The 24259-nt window shown below is 43.4% G+C and overlaps 1 protein-coding gene across 50 annotated transcripts in view; it reads right to left on the minus strand.

Annotated features, from left to right (window-relative positions):
* Window positions 1–23687, minus strand: part of LOC127915341 (neuronal acetylcholine receptor subunit beta-2-like) — a 61262-nt gene extending 37575 nt beyond the window's left edge. For all 50 annotated transcript variants that reach the window (XM_052495400.1, XM_052495411.1, XM_052495402.1 and 47 more), the window contains exon 1: window positions 23439–23687. In XM_052495400.1, coding sequence (XP_052351360.1) covers window positions 23439–23484 — 46 coding nt within the window. In that variant the 5' untranslated portion in view covers window positions 23485–23687. The remainder of the gene's footprint in view (window positions 1–23438) is intronic.
* Window positions 23688–24259: the final 572 nt, after the last annotated feature.

Consider the following 24259-nt stretch of genomic DNA (forward strand, 5'->3'; position numbering starts at 1 on the left):
ACTGTTTCTGTTACTGTTACTACTTTCACTGTCACTGTTTCTGTTACTGCTACTGTCACTACTTTCACTGTCACTGTTTCTGTTACTGTTACTGTCACTACTTTCACTGTCACTGTCACTGTTTCTGTTACTGTTACTACTTTCACTGTCACTGTTTATGTTACTGTTACTGCTACTGTCACTACTTTCACTGTCACTGTTTCTGTTACTGTTACTGTCACTACTTTCACTGTCACTGTCACTGTTTCTGTTACTGTTACTACTTTCACTGTCACTGTTTATGTTACTGTTACTGCTACTGTCACTACTTTCACTGTCACTGTCACTGTTTCTGTTACTGTTACTACTTTCACTGTCACTGTTTATGTTACTGTTACTGCTACTGTCACTACTTTCACTGTTACTACTTTCACTGTCACAGTTTCTGTTACTGCTACTGCTACTGTCACTACTTTCACTGTTACTACTTTCACTGTCACAGTTTCTGTTACTGCTACTGCTACTGTCACTACTTTCACTGTCACAGTTTCTGTTACTGTTACTGTCACTACTTTCACTGTCACTGTTTCTGTTACTACTTTCACTGTCACTGTTTCTGTTACTGCTACTGCTACTGTCACTACTTTCACTGTCACTGTTTCTGTTACTGTTACTACTTTCACTGTCACTGTTTCTGTTACTGTTACTGTCACTACTTTCACTGTCACTGTTTCTGTTACTGTCACTGTTTCTGTTACTGTTACTGTCACTACTTTCACTGTCACTGTTTCTGTTACTGTTACTACTTTCACTGTCACTGTTTCTGTTACTGTTACTACTTTCACTGTCACTGTTTCTGTTACTGTTACTACTTTCACTGTCACTGTTTCTGTTACTGTTACTACTTTCACTGTCACTGTTTATGTTACTGTTACTGCTACTGTCACTACTTTCACTGTTACTACTTTCACTGTCACAGTTTCTGTTACTGCTACTGCTACTGTCACTACTTTCACTGTCACAGTTTCTGTTACTGTTACTGTCACTACTTTCACTGTCACTGTTTCTGTTACTGTTACTACTTTCACTGTCACTGTTTCTGTTACTGCTACTGTCACTACTTTCACTGTCACTGTTTCTGTTACTGTTACTGTCACTACTTTCACTGTCACTGTCACTGTTTCTGTTACTGTTACTACTTTCACTGTCACTGTTTATGTTACTGTTACTGCTACTGTCACTACTTTCACTGTCACTGTTTCTGTTACTGTTACTGTCACTACTTTCACTGTCACTGTCACTGTTTCTGTTACTGTTACTACTTTCACTGTCACTGTTTATGTTACTGTTACTGCTACTGTCACTACTTTCACTGTCACTGTCACTGTTTCTGTTACTGTTACTACTTTCACTGTCACTGTTTATGTTACTGTTACTGCTACTGTCACTACTTTCACTGTTACTACTTTCACTGTCACAGTTTCTGTTACTGCTACTGCTACTGTCACTACTTTCACTGTTACTACTTTCACTGTCACAGTTTCTGTTACTGCTACTGCTACTGTCACTACTTTCACTGTCACAGTTTCTGTTACTGTTACTGTCACTACTTTCACTGTCACTGTTTCTGTTACTACTTTCACTGTCACTGTTTCTGTTACTGCTACTGCTACTGTCACTACTTTCACTGTCACTGTTTCTGTTACTGTTACTACTTTCACTGTCACTGTTTCTGTTACTGTTACTGTCACTACTTTCACTGTCACTGTTTCTGTTACTGTCACTGTTTCTGTTACTGTTACTGTCACTACTTTCACTGTCACTGTTTCTGTTACTGTTACTACTTTCACTGTCACTGTTTCTGTTACTGTTACTACTTTCACTGTCACTGTTTCTGTTACTGTTACTACTTTCACTGTCACTGTTTATGTTACTGTTACTACTTTCACTGTCACTGTTTATGTTACTGTTACTGCTACTGTCACTACTTTCACTGTTACTACTTTCACTGTCACAGTTTCTGTTACTGCTACTGCTACTGTCACTACTTTCACTGTCACAGTTTCTGTTACTGTTACTGTCACTACTTTCACTGTCACTGTTTCTGTTACTGTTACTACTTTCACTGTCACTGTTTCTGTTACTGCTACTGTCACTACTTTCACTGTCACTGTTTCTGTTACTGTTACTGTCACTACTTTCACTGTCACTGTCACTGTTTCTGTTACTGTTACTACTTTCACTGTCACTGTTTATGTTACTGTTACTGCTACTGTCACTACTTTCACTGTCACTGTTTCTGTTACTGTTACTGTCACTACTTTCACTGTCACTGTCACTGTTTCTGTTACTGTTACTACTTTCACTGTCACTGTTTATGTTACTGTTACTGCTACTGTCACTACTTTCACTGTCACTGTCACTGTTTCTGTTACTGTTACTACTTTCACTGTCACTGTTTATGTTACTGTTACTGCTACTGTCACTACTTTCACTGTTACTACTTTCACTGTCACAGTTTCTGTTACTGCTACTGCTACTGTCACTACTTTCACTGTTACTACTTTCACTGTCACAGTTTCTGTTACTGCTACTGCTACTGTCACTACTTTCACTGTCACAGTTTCTGTTACTGTTACTGTCACTACTTTCACTGTCACTGTTTCTGTTACTACTTTCACTGTCACTGTTTCTGTTACTGCTACTGCTACTGTCACTACTTTCACTGTCACTGTTTCTGTTACTGTTACTACTTTCACTGTCACTGTTTCTGTTACTGTTACTGTCACTACTTTCACTGTCACTGTTTCTGTTACTGTCACTGTTTCTGTTACTGTTACTGTCACTACTTTCACTGTCACTGTTTCTGTTACTGTTACTACTTTCACTGTCACTGTTTCTGTTACTGTTACTACTTTCACTGTCACTGTTTCTGTTACTGTTACTACTTTCACTGTCACTGTTTCTGTTACTGTTACTACTTTCACTGTCACTGTTTCTGTTACTGTTACTGCTACTGTCACTACTTTCACTGTTACTACTTTCACTGTACCATACGTAGAATGTATGCACACATGACTGTAAGTCGCTTTGGATAAAAGCGTCAGCTAAATGGCATATATTATTATTATTATTATTATTACTGTCACAGTTTCTGTTACTGCTACTGCTACTGTCACTACTTTCACTGTCACAGTTTCTGTTACTGCTCCTGTTACTGCTACTGTCACTACTTTCACTGTTACTGCTACTGTTACTGCTATGGTCACTGTTATTGTTACTGTCACTGTCACTGTCACTGTTACTGCTACTGTCACTACTCTCACTGTTACTACTTTCACTGTCACAGTTTCTGTTACTGTTACTGCTACTGTCACTACTCTCACTGTTACTACTTTCACTGTCACAGTTTCTGTTACTGTTAATGCTACTGTCACTACTTTCACTGTTACTGCTATGGTCACTGTTATTGTTACTGTCACTGTTACTGCTACTGTTACTACTACTGTCACTGGTATTGCTACTGTCACTGTTGCTGCTACTGTTATTGCTACTGTTACTGCTACAGTGGTGTTAGGTTTAGAATTAGGTTTATGGTTAGGAGCTAGGACTAGTTGTAGGGTTAGGGTAAGGAGCAAGGGTTAGGTTTTGGGGTCAGGGTTAGGGAAAATAGGATTTTGAATGGGACAAGGTCAGTTACACACACACACACACACACACACACACACACACACACACACACACACACACACACACACACACACACACACACACACACACACACACACACACACACACACACACACACACACACAAAACACACACACACACACACACACACAGGTGTAAAAGTGAATTCCTCATACTACAGTAACATGCATGATAAAACACGAGAAAAGAGTTGCCTTGTCATGCAGAGTACATAACTAACATGCAAAACTAAACTGTATCGTCTCCTGTCATTTAGTCTACAGACAGACAGGCCCAAGTCACATGAAACAACAGAGTGAAGAATCATACAGTCATTTAGATGTGTTCTTGTATTTATTTATTGCACCTTTATTTAACCAGGTAGGCTAGTTGAGAACAGGTTCTCATTTACAACTGCAACCTGGCCAAGATAAAGCATAAAGCAGTGTGAACAGACAACAACACAGAGTTACACATGGAATAAACAAACATACTGTCAATAACACAATAGAGAAAATATATATACAGTGTGTGCAAATGAGGTAAGATAAGGGAGGTAAGGCAATAAATAGGCCATAGTGGTGAAATAATTACAATATAGCAATTAAACACTGGAGTGATAGATGTGTAGAAGATGAGTGTGCAAGTAGAGATACTGGGGTGCAAAGGATTAAGTGTCTGCCATCACCTGCTGGATGTTATATACGCTGAATATACTGTATCACCACAGCAGGTAGTGCTAGTTTACATGAGGGGCAACAGATGTGGTGTGTGTAGGGTGGAGGGGGTGTTGTCTGTATGTCAAATCAAAAATCAAATCACATTTTATTTGTCACATACACGTGTTTAGCAGATGTTATTGTTTGTGTAGCGAAATGCTTGTGTTTCTAGCTCTAACAGTGCAGCAATATCTAACAGTAATATCCAACCATTTCACAACAATACACACAAATCTAAAGAAAAGGAAAGGAATTAAGAATATATAAATATTTGGGTGAGCAATGTCAGAACAGCATAGACTAAGATGCAGTAGAATACAGTATATACATATAAAATGAGTAATGCAAAATATGTAAACATTATTAAAGTGACTAGTGTTCCATTATTAAAGTGGCCAGTGATTCCAAGTCTATGTATATAGGGCAGCAGCCTCTAATGTGCTAGTGATGGCTATTTAACAGCATTTAACAGTCTGATGGCCTTGAGATAGAAACTGTTTTTCAGTCTCTAGGTCCCAGCTTTGATGCACCTGTACTGCCCTCGCCTTCTGGATGGTAGCGGGGTGAACAGGCAGTGGCTCAGGTGGTTCTTGTCCTTGATGATCTTTTTGGCCTTCCAAATGTGTGTATAAAACACACTTAACTACTCATTTATACAGTTAATGCGTTAACTACCCTGTTTGTATACAGTTCATGTGTGTGTGTCTCGTTGTTGTACTGATGATGATAGATGGTTAGTTAACCCAGGGCTGAGGGGGAGTCCCCTGTCCTGTCACTCTCTATTGATTGTTTGGAAATCTAAAGGCAGCTGTAACTCGGCCAATCAGTGATGTGTTTATATATGTGTGTGTGTGGTAAGTGGTTGCCGTTGGCTGGTGTTTTGTGTTGTATCGGCTCATTAACCTCTCTGGAATTTAATGTTGATGTGTGTGTGTGTGTGTGTGTGTGTGTGTGTGTGTGTGTGTGTGTGTGTGTGTGTGTGTGTGTGTGTGTGTGTGTGTGTGTGTGTGTGTGTGTGTGTGTGTGTGTGTGTGTGTGTGTGTGTGTTTCGATGGGGGCTCCTGCAGACTTCTCCTACTCATGATGTTCTAATGGTGGAAGTGGGTGGTGGAGGGGAGTGGGTGGTGGAGGGAGTGGGTGGTGGAGGGGAGTGGGTGGTGGAGGGAGTGGGTGGTGGAGGCTTCTGTTGCAGATGTTGGGGTCCACTGTGGCACTTTCTATAGTTGTAGTTTTCCTTAGTCTCAGACAGATTTCTCAGCAGTGTGAACGCATTTCTGTGTGTGTGTGTGTGTGTGTGTGTGTGTGTGTGTGTGTGTGTGTGTGTGTGTGTGTGTGTGTGTGTGTGTGTGTGTGTGTGTGTGTGTGTGTGTGTGTGTGTGTGTGTGTGTGTGTGTGTGTGTTGAGCCCCACAGCATGAGTCATAATACCCATAAAACCTAGCAGTGGAAATGGTTCCAGTAATTTTCCAACCATTCATTTGATCCATTATGGATTTTAGAAACCCTTCAAATAAAGGCTGTATTTTGTGTAGGCTTACCCTGGTATGACGTTTTGAAAACCATATAAATCCCTCTCTGACAAAATTACCTTTATCAATATATTCGCCTGTATTTACACCCCCCTCAGTAAGACCTACATATGCCTGTCTAAAGCTTCATGACCTCGATGAGAATTGAGGCAAAGGTAAGAATCTCTAGATGAACTATCTAATGTTAGTAATTAATACATTGGCTAAAGTTGTTTAAGTGTACAATTCTGTTATCTGTCTTGGGAAAGTTTTAAATTGTAAATGCCTGTTATCTAGCTTGTTAGCTCATGGTTAGCTAGTTAGCAACATTAGTCTGGATAGATTAGCAGTCTATTTGTCTAGCCATTTAAATGCATGAGTTTAGATTTCTTTGGCTTTTATAAACCAACAGTCTAGCTTGCTAGTGAACTAGTTAGCTAACTTAGATGGTGAGAAGCTTGGGCTAGGCATTCTTGATAATGTTTGTTTGTGCCTGTGGGTGAGGGGTGGGTTTCCTACTTCAAGTACTACTTGACTTGTAGCTACCCTTGCTCGATGTGATATTTTAGTCTGGATTTTTGAAAGGTTTTGGAGATGGACTGATTAGCATCCTCTCGAGTCTTTACAGCGGGAAAACATTGATATGTTTACTGTTGCCCTCTGGACAGCAGATCATGAGTATAGCTAGTAGGCGGGGTGGGGGGTATTGATATATAATGCATGCTCCACTCAAGTTGAACTTGTTGACTGATGCTGCGGAGGCGAATGCTAAGAAGGGAGCAGCTGCGAAGCACCTGTCTGTCAGGTGAGTAGTATTGGTTGGTACTGTATGTGCCTTTAGGTTCCTCTCAATGTGAAGGCTATTGTACTGGCCTGTGTGGAACAGTTTGTAGTAGTTTGTTGCATCGTATTGCTTAGTGACAACTTTGAACTCAAGCTAAGCTACAGGTTGTTAACTTCCTCCATTTTGTTGTTGACCTTTATTCACTGAACAAAAATATAAAACGCAACATGCAGCAATTTCAAAGATTTAACTAAATTACAGTTAATGTAAGGAAATCAGTCAATTTAAATAAATAAATTAAGCCCAAATCGATGGATTTCACATGACTGGGAATTCAGATATGCATACAGTATGTTAGTCACAGGCACCTTTAAAACAAGGTAGGGTTAGTTTATGCGAAGTTGCTGGATATCGGCGGGAACTGGAACACGCTGTCGTACACGTCGATCCAGAGCATCACAAACATGCTCAATGGGTGACATGTCTGGTGAGTAAGCAGGCCATGGAAGAACTGGGACATCTTCAGCTTCCAGGAATTGTGTACCATCATGCTGAAACATGAGGTGAAGGCGGCTAGTGAATGGCACAACAATGATCTTGTCACAGTATCTCTGTTCATTCAAATTGCCATCGATAAAATGCAATTGTGTTCATGGTCCATAGCTTATGCCTGCCCATACCATAACCCCATCGCCACCATGGGGCACTCTGTTCACAACGTTGACATCAGCATTACCGCTCGCCCACACGACGCCATACTCGCTATCTGCCATCTGCCCGGTACAGTTGAAACTGTGATTAATCTGTAGAGCACACTTCTCCAGCGTGCCAGTGGCCATCAAAGGTGAGTATTTGCCTACTGAAGTCAGTTACGACTCCAAACTGCAGTCAAGTCAAGACCCTGGTGAGGAGGGCAAGCACGCAGAAGAGCTTCCCTGAGATGATTTCTGACAGTTTGTGCAGAAAGGCTTTGGTTGTGCAAACCCACAGTTTCATCAGCTGTCCGGGTGGCTGGTCTCAGATGATTCCGCAGGGGAAGAAGCTGGATGTGGAGGTCCTGGGCTGGCGTGGTCACATGAGATTTGAGGCGGGTTGGATGTACTGCTAAATTCTCTAAAATGACTTTGGAGGCGGCTTATGTTAGAGAAATTAACACTCAATTATCTGGCAACAGCTCTGGTGGACATTCCTGCAGTCAGCCAATCGGGTCGAGGGTTTCAAGTTCCAAGTTCCTTCGTGTCTTCATCACCAACGAACTATCATGGTCCAAACATACCAAGTCAATCGTGAAGAGGGCACGACAAAACCTTTACCCCCTCTGGAGACTGAAAAGATTTGGCATAGACCCCCAGACCCTCAAAAGGTTCACATCTCTGCACCATCGAGAGCATCCTGAACTTCCGAACTTGAAACCCTCGACCCGATTGGCTGACTGCAGGAATGTCCACCAGAGTTGTTACATTTTATCGGTTGCATCACCGCCAGGTATGGAAACCGCTTGGCATCTGACCATAAGGCGCTACAGAGGGTAGTGCGAACGGCCCAGTACATCACTGGGGCCAAGATTCCAGCCATCCAGGACCTATATACCAGGCGGTGTCAGAGGAAAGCCCATAAAATTGTCAGAGACTCCAGTCACCCAAATTATAAACTGTTTTCTCTGCTACCGCAAGGCAAGCGGTCCCGGAGCGCTTGTCTAGGACCAAGTCTAGGACCAAAAGGCTCCTCAACAGCTTCTACCCCCAAGCTATTAGACTTCTGAACAACTCATAAAAATAGCCACCGGACAATTTACATTGAACCCCCCCCTTGTACACTGCTGCTACTTGCTGTTTGTTACCTATGCATAATCACTTCGCCCCCACCTACATGTACATCTACATGTACCTCAACTAGCCGGTACCCCTGCACTCTGACTCGGTACCGGTGCCCCTGCACTCTGACTCGGTACCGGTACCCCTGCACTCTGACTCGGTACCGGTGCCCCTGCACTCTGACTTGGTACCGGTGCCCCTGCACTCTGACTCGGTACCGGTGCTCCTGCACTCTGACTCGGTACCGGTGCCCCTGCACTCTGACTCGGTACCGGTGCCCCTGCACTCTGACTCGGTACCGGTGCCCCTGCACTCTGACTCGGTACCGGTGCCCCTGCACTCTGACTCGGTACCGGTGCCCCTGCACTCTGACTCGGTACCGGTACCCTTGCACTCTGACTCGGTACCGGTACCCCTGCACTCTGACTCGGTACCGGTGCCCACCGTATACAGCCTCTTCATTGTTATTCTTCTTGTGTTACTTTGTATCTTTACTTTTTATTTTAGCCTACTTAATTTCACTTAGGGGTGTACTCACTTTTGTTGCCAGCGGTTTAGACATTAATGGCTGTGTGCTGAGTTATTTTGAGGGGACAGCAAATTTACACTGTTATACAAGCTGTGCACTCACTACTTTACATTGTAGCAAAGTGTAATTTCTTCAGTGTTGTCACATGAAAAGGTATACCCAAATATTTACAAAAATGTGAGGGGTGTACTCACTTTTGTGATATACTGTATATGCAGACCTGTGTCACGTTCGTTAGAATAAATGTCGGACTAAGGCGCAGCGGATGTTGAGTTCCACATTATTTATTAGAAAGTGAAACTAAGTAAAGACAAAAACAAATAAACAATAAACTAACAACGAACCGTGACAACAGAGATGCTACGTGCACTAACTCAGGTGGGAAAAACAGCTACTTAAATATGATCCCCAATTAGAGACAATGATTACCAGCTGCCTCTAATTGGGAATCATACACAATCACCAACATAGAAAAACAAACCTAGAACCCCACATAGAAATTATAAACTAGACTAACCCCCCTGTCACGCCTTGACCTACTCTACCATAGAAAATAAGGACTCTCTATGGTCAGGACGTGACAACCTGAAGAAAATTAAGCAGCACTTTGAAAGCAAGCATTACAAGTCTCAAATGGACCCAGTACTGGTTGATGTGCAGGCCTAAGTGGCCACACACACTCAAATGGACCTACAGCTGGGGTAAGATTCTTCCATCATTCACACACAGTAGACATAGTATAAACCACCATGTTGTCAACTAAATGCTGTCCTCAATGCTCAAAATGATTTGAATGCTGCAACTAAGACGGAAGGACGTCGAGGGACACACTCTGAGGCCCCGAGTATGACTGGACATGGGGTAACAACAACCTATGGGGTGTTGAAGCACAACAGCACCACATTTTATGTTTATTCTATGGCCAACCATCCCTCTAGCTACCCCTTATTCCACACTATGCCTTTCATGCCCCATGGTCCCTCAACTTCAGACCCTTTTAACTCTCCATCTTATCGCTGTAAAACCACCCTACGTTCACCCAATTTCCCTATGCTGCTTCCTTCACTTGTTCTTCTCCTGATTTGATCATATCTAGACTCAGAAACACATTTAAAAGTGTTGTGGTGTACTGTTTTTACTACCTTTCTTTCACCTATGTAAATTATGTCCTCCTGCTCATCCTGGGGTTCAGACTGAATGCAATGGTAAAGGTGCTGCCCACAATAGCTGTGTTTAGGCATGGCTACATGGACCTGTTACACTAGAAGGGTGTTGATATAGCTGTGTTTAGGCATGGCTACATGGACCTGTTACATTGACTAGAAGGGTGTTGATATAGCAGTTTGGGCATGGCTACATGGACATGTTACACTAGAAAGGTGTTGATATAGCTGTGTTTAGGCATGGCTACATGGACCTGTTACATTGACTAGAAGGGTGTTGATATAGCTGTGTTTAGGCATGGCTACATGGACCTGTTACATTGACCAGAAGGGTGTTGATATAGCTGTGTTTCAGCATGGCTACATGGACCTGTTACATTGACTAGAAGGGTGTTGATATAGCTGTGTTTAGGCATGGCTACATGGACCTGTTACACTAGAAGGGTGTTGATATAGCTGTGTTTAGGCATGGCTACATGGACCTGTTACACTAGAAGGGTGTTGATATAGCTGTGTTTAGGCATGGCTACATGGACCTGTTACATTGACCAGAAGGGTGTTGATATAGCTGTGTTTAGGCATGGCTACATGGACCTGTTACATTGACCAGAAGGGTGTTGATATAGCTGTGTTTAGGCATGGCTACATGGACCTGTTACACTAGAAGGGTGTTGATATAGCTGTGTTTAGGCATGGCTACATGGACCTGTTACACTAGAAGGGTGTTGATATAGCTGTGTTTAGGCATGGCTACATGGACCTGTTACATTGACTAGAAGGGTGTTGATATAGCTGTGTTTAGACATGGCTACATGGACCTGTTACACTAGAAGGGTGTTGATATAGCTGTGTTTAGACATGGCTACATGGACCTGTTACATTGACCAGAAGGGTGTTGATATAGCTGTGTTTAGGCATGGCTACATGGACCTGTTACATTGACTAGAAGGGTGTTGATATAGCTGTGTTTAGGCATGGCTACATGGACCTGTTACACTAGAAGGGTGTTGATATGTAGCAGTGTTTGATATAGGCATGGCTACATGGACCTGTTACATTGACTAGAAGGGTGTTGATATAGCTGTGTTTAGGCATGGCTACATGGACCTGTTACATTGACTAGAAGGGTGTTGATATAGCTGTGTTTAGGCATGGCTACATGGACCTGTTACATTGACTAGAAGGGTGTTGATATAGCTGTGTTTAGGCATGGCTACATGGACCTGTTACACTAGAAGGGTGTTGATATAGCTGTGTTTAGGCATGGCTACATGGACCTGTTACATTGACTAGAAGGGTGTTGATATAGCTGTGTTTAGGCATGGCTACATGGACCTGTTACACTAGAAGGGTGTTGATATAGCTGTGTTTAGGCATGGCTACATGGACCTGTTACACTAGAAGGGTGTTGATATAGCTGTGTTTAGACATGGCTACATGGACCTGTTACACTAGAAGGGTGTTGATATAGCTGTGTTTAGACATGGCTACATGTACCTGTTACACTAGAAAGGTGTTGATATAGCTGTGTTTGGGCATGGCTACATGGACCTGTTACATTGACTAGAAGGGTGTTGATATAGCTGTGTTTAGGCATGGCTACATGGACCTGTTACACTAGAAGGGTGTTGATATAGCTGTGTTTAGGCATGGCTACATGGACCTGTTACATTGACTAGAAGGGTGTTGATATAGCTGTGTTTAGGCATGGCTACATGGACCTGTTACACTAGAAGGGTGTTGATATAGCTGTGTTTAGGCATGGCTACATGGACCTGTTACATTGACTAGAAGGGTGTTGATATAGCTGTGTTTAGGCATGGCTACATGGACCTGTTACACTAGAAGGGTGTTGATATAGCTGTGTTTAGGCATGGCTACATGGACCTGTTACATTGACTAGAAGGGTGTTGATATAGCTGTGTTTAGGCATAGCTACATGGACCTGTTACACTAGAAGGGTGTTGATATAGCTGTGTTTAGGCATGGCTACATGGACCTGTTACACTAGAAGGGTGTTGATATAGCTGTGTTTAGGCATGGCTACATGGACCTGTTACATTGACTAGAAGGGTGTTGATATAGCTGTGTTTAGGCATGGCTACATGGACCTGTTACACTAGAAGGGTGTTGATATAGCTGTGTTTAGGCATGGCTACATGGACCTGTTACACTAGAAGGGTGTTGATATAGCTGTGTTTAGGCATGGCTACATGGACCTGTTACATTGACTAGAAGGGTGTTGATATAGCTGTGTTTAGGCATGGCTACATGGACCTGTTACATTGACTAGAAGGGTGTTGATATAGCTGTGTTTAGGCATGGCTACATGGACCTGTTACACTAGAAGGGTGTTGATATAGCTGTGTTTAGGCATGGCTACATGGACCTGTTACACTAGAAGGGTGTTGATATAGCTGTGTTTAGGCATGGCTACATGGACCTGTTACACTAGAAGGGTGTTGATATAGCTGTGTTTAGGCATGGCTACATGGACCTGTTACACTAGAAGGGTGTTGATATAGCTGTGTTTAGGCATGGCTACATGGACCTGTTACACTAGAAGGGTGTTGATATAGCTGTGTTTAGGCATGGCTACATGGACCTGTTACACTAGAAGGGTGTTGATATAGCTGTGTTTAGGCATGGCTACATGGACCTGTTACACTAGAAGGGTGTTGATATAGCTGTGTTTAGGCATGGCTACATGGACCTGTTACACTAGAAGGGTGTTGATATAGCTGTGTTTAGGCATGGCTACATGGACCTGTTACACTAGAAGGGTGTTGATATAGCTGTGTTTAGCATGGCTACATGGACCTGTTACACTAGAAGGGTGTTGATATAGCTGTGTTTAGGCATGGCTACATGGACCTGTTACACTAGAAGGGTGTTGATATAGCTGTGTTTAGGCATGGCTACATGGACCTGTTACATTGACTAGAAGGGTGTTGATATAGCTGTGTTTAGGCATGGCTACATGGACCTGTTACATTGTCTAGAAGGGTGTTGATATAGCTGTGTTTAGGCATGGCTACATGGACCTGTTACATTGACTAGAAGGGTGTTGATATAGCTGTGTTTAGGCATGGCTACATGGACCTGTTACACTAGAAGGGTGTTGATATAGCTGTGTTTAGGCATGGCTACATGGACCTGTTACACTAGAAGGGTGTTGATATAGCTGTGTTTAGGCATGGCTACATGGACCTGTTACATTGACTAGAAGGGTGTTGATATAGCTGTGTTTAGGCATGGCTACATGGACCTGTTACACTAGAAGGGTGTTGATATAGCTGTGTTTAGGCATGGCTACATGGACCTGTTACATTGACTAGAAGGGTGTTGATATAGCTGTGTTTAGGCATGGCTACATGGACCTGTTACATTGACTAGAAGGGTGTTGATATAGCTGTGTTTAGACATGGCTACATGGACCTGTTACACTAGAAGGGTGTTGATATAGCTGTGTTTAGGCATGGCTACATGGACCTGTTACACTAGAAGGGTGTTGATATAGCTGTGTTTAGACATGGCTACATGGACCTGTTACATTGACCAGAAGGGTGTTGATATAGCTGTGTTTAGGCATGGCTACATGGACCTGTTACATTGACTAGAAGGGTGTTGATATAGCTGTGTTTAGGCATGGCTACATGGACCTGTTACATTGACTAGAAGGGTGTTGATATAGCTGTGTTTAGGCATGGCTACATGTACCTGTTACACTAGAAGGGTGTTGATATAGCTGTGTTTAGGCATGGCTACATGGACCTGTTACACTAGAAGGGTGTTGATATAGCTGTGTTTAAGCATGGCTACATGGACCTGTTACATTGACTAGAAGGGTGTTGATATAGCTGTGTTTAGGCATGGCTACATGGACCTGTTACATTGACTAGAAGGGTGTTGATATAGCTGTGTTTAGGCATGGCTACATGGACCTGTTACACTAGAAGGGTGTTGATATAGCTGTGTTTAGGCATGGCTACATGGACCTGTTACATTGACCAGAAGGGTGTTGATATAGCTGTGTTTAGGCATGGCTACATGGACCTGTTACATTGACCAGAAGGGTGTTGATATAGCTGTGTTTAGGCATGGCTACATGGACCTGTTACACTAGAAGGGTGTTGATATAGCTGTGTTTAGGCATGGCTACATGGACCTGTTACACTAGAAGGGTGTTGATATAGCTGTGTTTAGGCATGGCTTCATGGACCTGTTACACTGTCTAGAAGGGTGTTGATATAGCTGTGTTTAAGCATGGCTACATGGACCTGTTACATTGACTAGAAGGGTGTTGATATAGCTGTGTTTAGGCATGGCTACATGGACCTGTTACATTGACTAGAAGGGTGTTAATATAGTTGTGTTTAGGCATGGCTACATGGACCTGTTACATTGTCTAGAAGGGTGTTGATATAGCTGTGTTTAGGCATGGCTTCATGGACCTGTTACACTGTCTAGAAGGGTGTTGATATAGCTGTGTTTAGGCATGGCTACATGGACCTGTTACACTAGAAGGGTGTTGATATAGCTGTGTTTAGGCATGGCTACATGGACCTGTTACACTAGAAGGGTGTTGATATAGCTGTGTTTAGGCATGGCTACATGGACCTGTTACATTGACTAGAAGGGTGTTGATATAGCAGTTTGGGCATGGCTACATGGACCTGTTACATTGACTAGAAGGGTGTTGATATAGCTGTGTTTAGGCATGGCTACATGGACCTGTTACACTAGAAAGGTGTTGATATAGCTGTGTTTAGGCATGGCTACATGGACCTGTTACATTGACCAGAAGGGTGTTGATATAGCTGTGTTTAGGCATGGCTACATGGACCTGTTACACTAGAAGGGTGTTGATATAGCTGTGTTTAGGCATGGCTACATGGACCTGTTACACTAGAAGGGTGTTGATATAGCTGTGTTTAGGCATGGCTACATGGACCTGTTACACTAGAAGGGTGTTGATATAGCTGTGTTTAGGCATGGCTACATGGACCTGTTACATTGACTAGAAGGGTGTTGATATAGCTGTGTTTAGGCATGGCTACATGGACCTGTTACACTAGAAGGGTGTTGATATAGCTGTGTTTAGGCATGGCTACATGGACCTGTTACACTAGAAGGGTGTTGATATAGCTGTGTTTAGGCATGGCTACATGGACCTGTTACATTGACTAGAAGGGTGTTGATATAGCTGTGTTTAGGCATGGCTACATGGACCTGTTACATTGACTAGAAGGGTGTTGATATAGCTGTGTTTAGACATGGCTACATGGACCTGTTACACTAGAAGGGTGTTGATATAGCTGTGTTTAGGCATGGCTACATGGACCTGTTACACTAGAAGGGTGTTGATATAGCTGTGTTTAGGCATGGCTACATGGACCTGTTACATTGACCAGAAGGGTGTTGATATAGCTGTGTTTAGGCATGGCTACATGGACCTGTTACATTGACTAGAAGGGTGTTGATATAGCTGTGTTTAGGCATGGCTACATGGACCTGTTACACTAGAAGGGTGTTGATATAGCTGTGTTTAGGCATGGCTACATGGACCTGTTACACTAGAAGGGTGTTGATATAGCTGTGTTTAGGCATGGCTACATGGACCTGTTACACTAGAAGGGTGTTGATATAGCTGTGTTTAGGCATGGCTACATGGACCTGTTACATTGACCAGAAGGGTGTTGATATAGCTGTGTTTAGGCATGGCTACATGGACCTGTTACACTAGAAGGGTGTTGATATAGCTGTGTTTAGGCATGACTACATGGACCTGTTACATTGACTAGAAGGGTGTTGATATAGCTGTGTTTAGGCATGGCTACATGGACCTGTTACACTAGAAGGGTGTTGATATAGCTGTGTTTAGGCATGGCTACATGGACCTGTTACACTAGAAGGTGTTGATATAGCAGTGTTTGGGCATGGCTACATGGACCTGTGTTTAGACATGGCTACATGGACCTGTTACACAGGGTGTTGACTAGAAGGGTGTTGGCTGTGTTGATATGGAGCTGTGTTTAGGCATGGCTACATGGACCTGTTACACTAGAAGGGTGTTGATATAGCTGTGTTTAGGCATGGCTACATGGACCTGTTACACTAGAAGGGTGTTGGCTGTGTTTGATATGGAGCTGTGTTTAGGCATGGCTACATGGACCTGTTACACTAGAAGGGTGTTGATATAGCTGTGTTTAGGCATGGCTACATGGACCTGTTACACTAGAAGGGTGTTGATATAGCTGTGTTTAGGCATGGCTACATGGATATAGCTAGAAGGGTGTGATATAGCTGTGTTTTGGCATGGCTACATGGACCTGTTACACTAGAAGGGTGTTGATATAGCTGTGTTTAGGCATGGCTACATGGACCTGTTACATTGTCTAGAAGGGTGTTGATATAGCTGTGTTTAGGCATGGCTACATGGACCTGTTACACTAGAAGGGTGTTGATATAGCTGTGTTTAGGCATGGCTACATGGACCTGTTACACTAGAAGGGTGTTGATATAGCTGTGTTTAGGCATGGCTACATGGACCTGTTACACTAGAAGGGTGTTGATATAGCTGTGTTTAGGCATAGCTACATGGACCTGTTACATTGACTAGAAGGGTGTTGATATAGCTGTGTTTAGGCATGGCTACATGGACCTGTTACACTAGAAGGGTGTTGATATAGCTGTGTTTAGGCATGGCTTCCTTGTTTTGAGTCTGTTCAGTGTGTTTCTCATTCTGCTGGAGTTGACCTAGTATTTTATATAAAAGCTACCTTACACCTTCAGTTGTTTCTACATTTGTAACTCACCAACCAAAAATTACAATATGCTGTTTTACATGGTGTTATTTGTGCTGGTCTAATTCCTAAAATAGAAAAGTGTGTTCTCTGATAGGAATAATAGTTCATATGGTGCTCTTAGATGTCCCAGGTTTGTGCCATTGATGAAGAAATAATTTCCTCATTACTTACATTCAGATGTTTATATGTTATGTATAAAAGGCACATGCATGCATCGTTTACTATTTAGATTTCATTAAAACAATTGAATTGTTGGAGTTAAGGTGTGTGGTAGTTATTTCTTTATTATCAAATGAGGAGAGACAATACTCATCACACAAGTCAGATTTATACATAAACTAATCTTAATTCACTTAGTAATAAGGAAAGCAGGTCACACCACACACACAAGTTAATGATGTGAGTACCCTGCAATAGTGATGGCTGGTCAACGAACCACCCTTATATGATTCGTTGAGAGCCCCGACACAAACGAAACAAATATATTGTATAGCAAAGATACACCCCCTTAGTCTACATGACAAACAACAGATGGTGTGGAATCAAATCAAATCAAATGTTATTTGTCACATACACATGGTTAGCAGATGTTAATGCGAGTGTAGCGAAATGCTTGTGCTTCTAGTTCCGACAATGCAGTGATAACCAACAAGTAATCTAACTAACAATTCCAAAACTACTGTCTTATACACAGTGTAAGGGGACAAAGAATATGTACATAAGGATATATGAATGAGTGATGGTACAGGGCAGCATACAGTAGATGGTATCGAGTACAGTATATACATATGAGATGAGTATGTAGACAAAGTAAACAAAGTGGCATAGTTAAAGTGGCTAGTGATACATGTATTACATAAGGATGCAGCCGATGATATAGAGTACAGTATATACGTATGCATATGAGATGAATAATGTAGGGTAAGTAACATTATATAAGGTAGCATTGTTTAAAGTGGCTAGAGATATATTTACATCATTTCCCATCAATTCCCATTATTAAAGTGGCTGGAGTTGGGTCAGTGTCAATGACAGTGTGTTGGCAGCAGCCACTCAATGTTAGTGGTGGCTGTTTAACAGTCTGATGGCCTTGAGATAGAAGCTGTTTTTCAGTCTCTCGGTCCCAGCTTTGATGCACCTGTACTGACCTCGCCTTCTGGATGATAGCGGGGTGAACAGGCAGTGGCTCGGGTGGTTGATGTCCTTGATGATCTTTATGGCCTTCCTGTAACATCGGGTGGTGTAGGTGTCCTGGAGGGCAGGTAGTTTGCCCCCGGTGATGCGTTGTGCAGACCTCACTACCCTCTGGAGAGCCTTACGGTTGAGGGCGGAGCAGCGGTGATACAGCCCGCCAGGATGCTCTCGATTGTGCATCTGTAGAAGTTTGTGAGTGCTTTTGGTGACAAACCAAATTTCTTCAGCCTCCTGAGGTTGAAGAGGCGCTGCTGCGCCTTCTTCACGACGCTGTCAGTGTGAGTGGACCAATTCAGTTTGTCTGTGATGTGTATGCCGAGGAACTTAAAACTTGCTACCCTCTCCACTACTGTTCCATCGATGTGGATAGGGGGGTGTTCCCTCTGCTGTTTCCTGAAGTCCACAATCATCTCCTTAGTTTTGTTGACGTTGAGTGTGAGGTTATTTTCCTGACACCACACTCCGAGGGCCCTCACCTCCTCTCTGTAGGCCGTCTCGTCGTTGTTGGTAATCAAGCCTACCACTGTTGTGTCGTCCGCAAACTTGATGATTGAGTTGGAGGCGTGCGTGGCCACGCAGTCGTGGGTGAACAGGGAGTACAGGAGAGGGCTCAGAACGCACCCTTGTGGGGCCCCGTGTTGAGGATCAGCGGGGAGGAGATGTTGTTGCCTACCCTCACCACCTGGGGGCGGCCCGTCAGGAAGTCCAGTACCCAGTTGCACAGGGCGGGGTCGAGACCCAGGGTCTCGAGCTTGATGACGAGCTTGGAGGGTACTATGGTGTTGAATGCCGAGCTGTAGTCGATGAACAGCATTCTCACATAGGTATTCCTCTTGTCCAGGTGGGTTAGGGCAGTGTGCAGTGTGGTTGAGATTGCGTCGTCTGTGGACCTATTTGGGCGGTAAGCAAATTGGAGTGGGTCTAGGGTGTCAGGTAGGGTGGAGGTGATATGGTCCTTGACTAGTCTCTCAAAGCACTTCATGATGACGGAAGTGAGTGCTACGGGGCGGTAGTCGTTTAGCTTAGTTACCTTAGCTTTCTTGGGAACAGGAACAATGGTGGCCCTCTTGAAGCATGTGGGAACAGCAGACTGGTATAGGGATTGATTGAATATGTCCGTAAACACACCGGCCAGCTGGTCTGCGCATGCTCTGAGGGCGCGGCTGGGGATGCCGTCTGGGCCTGCAGCCTTGCGAGGGTTAACACGTTTAAATGTCTTACTCACCTCGGCTGCAGTGAAGGAGAGACCGCATGTTTTCGTTGCAGGCCGTGTCAGTGGCACTGTATTGTCCTCAAAGCGGGCAAAAAGTTATTTAGTCTGCCTGGGAGCAAGACATCCTGGTTCGTGACTGGGCTGGGTTTCTTCTTGTAGTCCGTGATTGACTGTAGACCCTGCCACATGCCTCTTGTGTCTGAGCCGTTGAATTGAGATTCTACTTTGTCTCTGTACTGACGCTTAGCTTGTTTAATAGCCTTGCGGAGGGAATAGCTGCATTGTTTATATTCGGTCATGTTACCAGACACCTTGCCCTGATTAAAAGCAGCGGTTCGCGCTTTCAGTTTCACGCGAATGCTGCCATCAATCCACGGTTTCTGGTTTGGGAATGTTTTTATCGTTGCTATGGGAACGACATATTCAACGCACGTTCTAATGAACTCGCACACCGAATCCGCGTATTCGTCAATATTTTTATCTGACGCAATACGAAACATGTCCCAGTCCACGTGATGGAAGCAGTCTTGGAGTGTGGAGTCAGCTTGGTCGGACCAGCGTTGGACAGACCACCCCTGGTTGCGCAATCGATATGCTGATAAAATTTAGGGAGTCTTGTTTTCAGATTAGCTTTGTTAAAATCCCCAGCTACAATGAATGCAGCCTCCGGATAAATGGTTTCCAGTTTGCAAAGAGTTAAATAAAGTTTGTTCAGAGCCATCGATGTGTCTGCTTGGGGGGGGGGGTATATACGGCTGTGATTATAATCGAAGAGAATTCTCTTGGTAGATAATGCGGTCTACATTTGATTGTGAGGAATTCTAAATCAGGTGAACAGAAGGATTTGAGTTCCTGTATGTTTCTTTCATCACACCATGTCTCGTTAGTCATGAGGCATACGCCCCCGCCACTCTTCTTACCAGAAAGATGTTTGTTTCTGTCTGCGCGATGCGTGGAGAAACCCGTTGGCTGCACCGCCCCGGATAGCGTCTTCCCAGTGAGCCATGTTTCGGTGAAGCAGAGGATGTTACAGTCTCTGATGTCCCTCTGGAATGCTACCCTTGCTCGGATTTCATCAACCTTGTTGTCAAGAGACTGGACATTGGCAAGAAGAATGCTAGGTAGTGGTGCGCGATGTGCCAGTGTCCTGAGTCTGACCAGAAGACCGCTACGTTTCCCTCTTTTACGAAGTCGTTTTTTTGGGGGGTCGCTGCATGCGATCCATTCCGTTGACCTGCTTGTAAGGCAGAACACAGGATCCGCGTCGCGGAAAACATATTCTTGGTCGTACTGATGGTGAGTTGACGCTGATCTTATATTCAGTAGTTCTTCTCAACTGTATGTAATGAAACCTAAGATGACCTGGGGTACTAATGTAAGAAATAACACGTAAAAAAAACAAAAAACTGCATAGTTTCCTAGGAACGCGAAACGAGGCGGCCATCTCTGTCGGCGCCGGGTCACAAGGTTAGGATTTGCATCAAATAAATGGACAGTAGACAGTATTTGCTGTAAAGACTGTTCTTATTGTGTGGAAACCAGGGTCTGGCCCCCCAAAACAAAGTTCCTCTCATCATTATCCATACAGGAGCCATCTCTATCCTGGTACCTCCCAGCACACAAACACCAACTCATGCTATGGAATGCGTTCTTTAGGTTTTATCACCAAAGGTATGGTAAATCCACGGTCAGCATTGAGCCCCCAGAGGCCCAATTCAGAAGACCATGCCCAGATGACAGTGTTATAAGACCCCTATTCTATTCCACAAAACAACCATTTGATGCAATAACAGTATTATAACACCATCTTGTAATTCCGCTCTCACAGGTGTTTGACGTGATTGATGGGTGACTGGTGCATTCTGGTAAAAACAATATGCTTATTCATTCATGATTATGGATACATTCTGCAATGAGTTCATCTGGCTTTGAATCTGCAACAGAACATGTCAACAAGTTAGTTCTCAATTGCTTTAATACAGCAGTGCATTCTAACACTATGCCAACTTATTCATATAGCTGGCTGACAGCAAACGTGTCAGCTAGAGATGAAGTGCAAGAGCTTTCAGGGATGTGTAGTCTACGTGCAAGAGCTTGCAGGGATTTGTAGTCTACGTGCAAGAGCTTGCAGGGATTTGTAGTCTACGTGCAAGAGCTTTCAGGGATTTGTAGTCTACGTGCAAGAGCTTGCAGGGATTTGTAGTCTACGTGCAAGAGCTTGCAGGGATTTGTAGTCTACGTGCAAGAGCTTTCAGGGATGTGTAGTCTACGTGCAAGAGCTTTCAGGGATTTGTAGTCTACGTGCAAGAGCTTGCAGGGATTTGTAGTCTACGTGCAAGAGCTTGCAGGGATTTGTAGTCTACGTGCAAGAGCTTTCAGGGATTTGTAGTCTACGTGCAAGAGCTTGCAGGGATTTGTAGTCTACGTGCAAGAGCTTTCAGGGATGTGTAGTCTACGTGCAAGAGCTTGCAGGGATGTGTAGTCTACGTGCAAGAGCTTGCAGGGATGTGTAGTCTACGTGCAAGAGCTTTCAGGGATGTGTAGTCTACGTGCAAGAGCTTGCAGGGATGTGTAGTCTACGTGCAAGAGCTTGCAGGGATGTGTAGTCTACGTGCAAGAGCTTGCAGGGATGTGTAGTCTACGTGCAAGAGCTTGCAGGGATTTGTAGTCATGATGTCTACTTGATGCTAATTAGCATTTTGGAATCCGAGAGTAAATAGAGCTGAATATATAGATAAAAGTCTCCTTGTCTGAGAGAGATTTACACGAGAGCGAACCATTTCCATGTTTGACTGCTCGGTTTTATGACACGTCCACTGTGGGGCTATGTGTGTATGTGTGTTTGTGTGTATGGGTGTATGTGTGTTTGTGTGTATGATGTGTGTGTTTGTGTGTATGGGTGTATGTGTGTTTGTGTGTATGGGTGTATGTGTGTTTGTGTGTATGGGTGTATGTGTGTTTGTGTGTATGTGTGTATGTGTGGGCCATGTGAGTGCTTATATTTAAGTACACGTCCATATTGAGACACCCTCAGAGAGTGGAGTCACGGCCAGGGTCTGCCATTACCAACGGTGTCCCTGGTGCAATTAGGGTTAAGTGCCTTGCTCAAGGGCACATCAACAGATTTTTTTTACCTTGTCGGTTCAGTTATAAGTAGCAACCTTTCAGTTACTGGCCCAACGCTCTAACCGCTAGGCTACCTGCTGCCACGTGTGTGTGTGTGTGTGTGTGTGTGTGTGTGTGTGTGTGTGTGTGTGTGTGTGTGTGTGTGTGTGTGTGTGTGTGTGTGTGTGTGTGTGTGTGTGTGTGTGTGTGTGTGTGTGTGTGTGTGTAAATCATACATCTAACCTTGGATCCCACACTGGGGTGATAATGTTACTTGATCTGTGTACTATAAGCCAGGCCAGCTATACAGTGACACATAATCTTCCATTATCAGTCACGTAACGTCATTATAATGGATAAGAAATATAGACTAAAAGGCTATGTCGATGGGAAAAACATTCTCTCAATAGAAAGGAAGACATATCCACACAGTAATGGGGACTCAATAATCATGGACTGCTTGGGTATAGGATTCAACGCGTCTTTTATTGTAGGAGGGGAACTCGCCTTCTCCGTTGTATTGCATTCTACAATATATGAACGCGTAGCATAAAGAGAAATATTGTCTTCCTGGTTGCCTTCAGTAATGTTGTCATAAAAGATCACCCCAGTTGAGCGCATAACGTAATGCAGTTATGATGTATCATTTCTCCCTAACATCATCATTCCGTTGTAGCCTAGTACGTACTCACACAGAGACGTTAGGAGAACGATGGTGACACAGCAATGAAACGGTCATTATCTCTATCTTGTCTTCTCCTCTCCCTTTATCCAACTATCCCTCCCTCAAAGCATCCTTCCATTAAATCTATAGAAGACTAATGTATGGTGCTTTCAGCACCTCGTGGTCGTACCGAGAAGAGCCACACAAAAGCGCATCATTCCCGGCTCCTGCGAGCCATTAACAAAGCCTCGACAGACAATTTACTCACCTCTGACAATGGCGAGTAGGCACAGCAGCAGCGTCCAAGCGCCCATCGCTGCTCAGATGCGTGCGTACGTGTGCGCTCCGAACCAAAAGGTGCTCACTCGAACTGCGAATGCCTCCGGAACACACGCAGTGTTCTTTTCTTGATATTCCGTTATTAATTCTTCACTCAGTACCTGTCATGGTTCCGTCAGGTCTTCTCAGTACAGACATAGTTTTTATTCGTGTGTAAAATCTCCAGGTATACTTGGGAGTCGAGTCGAGCTGGATTGGCTGTCCGTGTTGTGTTTAACAGCCTGGTCTCATAGACTAGACGTAACATAGTAAATGTAAATCGGGGATATTCAAATGAGTTTGTTATGGTTTGGTATGGTTACATAAGACAGAAGATTACTTAAGGCAAAAACTAAAGTAGGGTGGTTGGTCCAGGTGGATGGGTGGTTTAATTTGAAGGTTGATGGGTGGGAATATAACGCAAAAGTATAGCAACCCAAAAGTTGCATTTCGAATCTCATCACGGACAACTTTAGCATTTTAACGAATTACCAATTTTGCAACTTCTTATGACTTTTGATCTATTTTGCAACTATTTAGCATGTTAGCTAACCCTTTCCCTGACCCTAACCTTAACCTAACTCCTAACCTTAACACTAACCCCTAGCCTATGGCATTGTTAACCACCTAGCTAATGTTACTGTTAGGATTTTGTAACATATGATACGTTTGCAATTTTGTAGCATATTGTAAGAATTGCAAAAATAACATATTGTACAAATTGCAATTTGTAAGATATCATATGAAATGAATGATGGACATCCACTAATT

Source organism: Oncorhynchus keta, chromosome 34 (assembly GCF_023373465.1).
Source record: "Oncorhynchus keta strain PuntledgeMale-10-30-2019 chromosome 34, Oket_V2, whole genome shotgun sequence".
In the NCBI taxonomy this organism is placed as follows: Eukaryota; Metazoa; Chordata; class Actinopteri; order Salmoniformes; family Salmonidae; genus Oncorhynchus; species Oncorhynchus keta.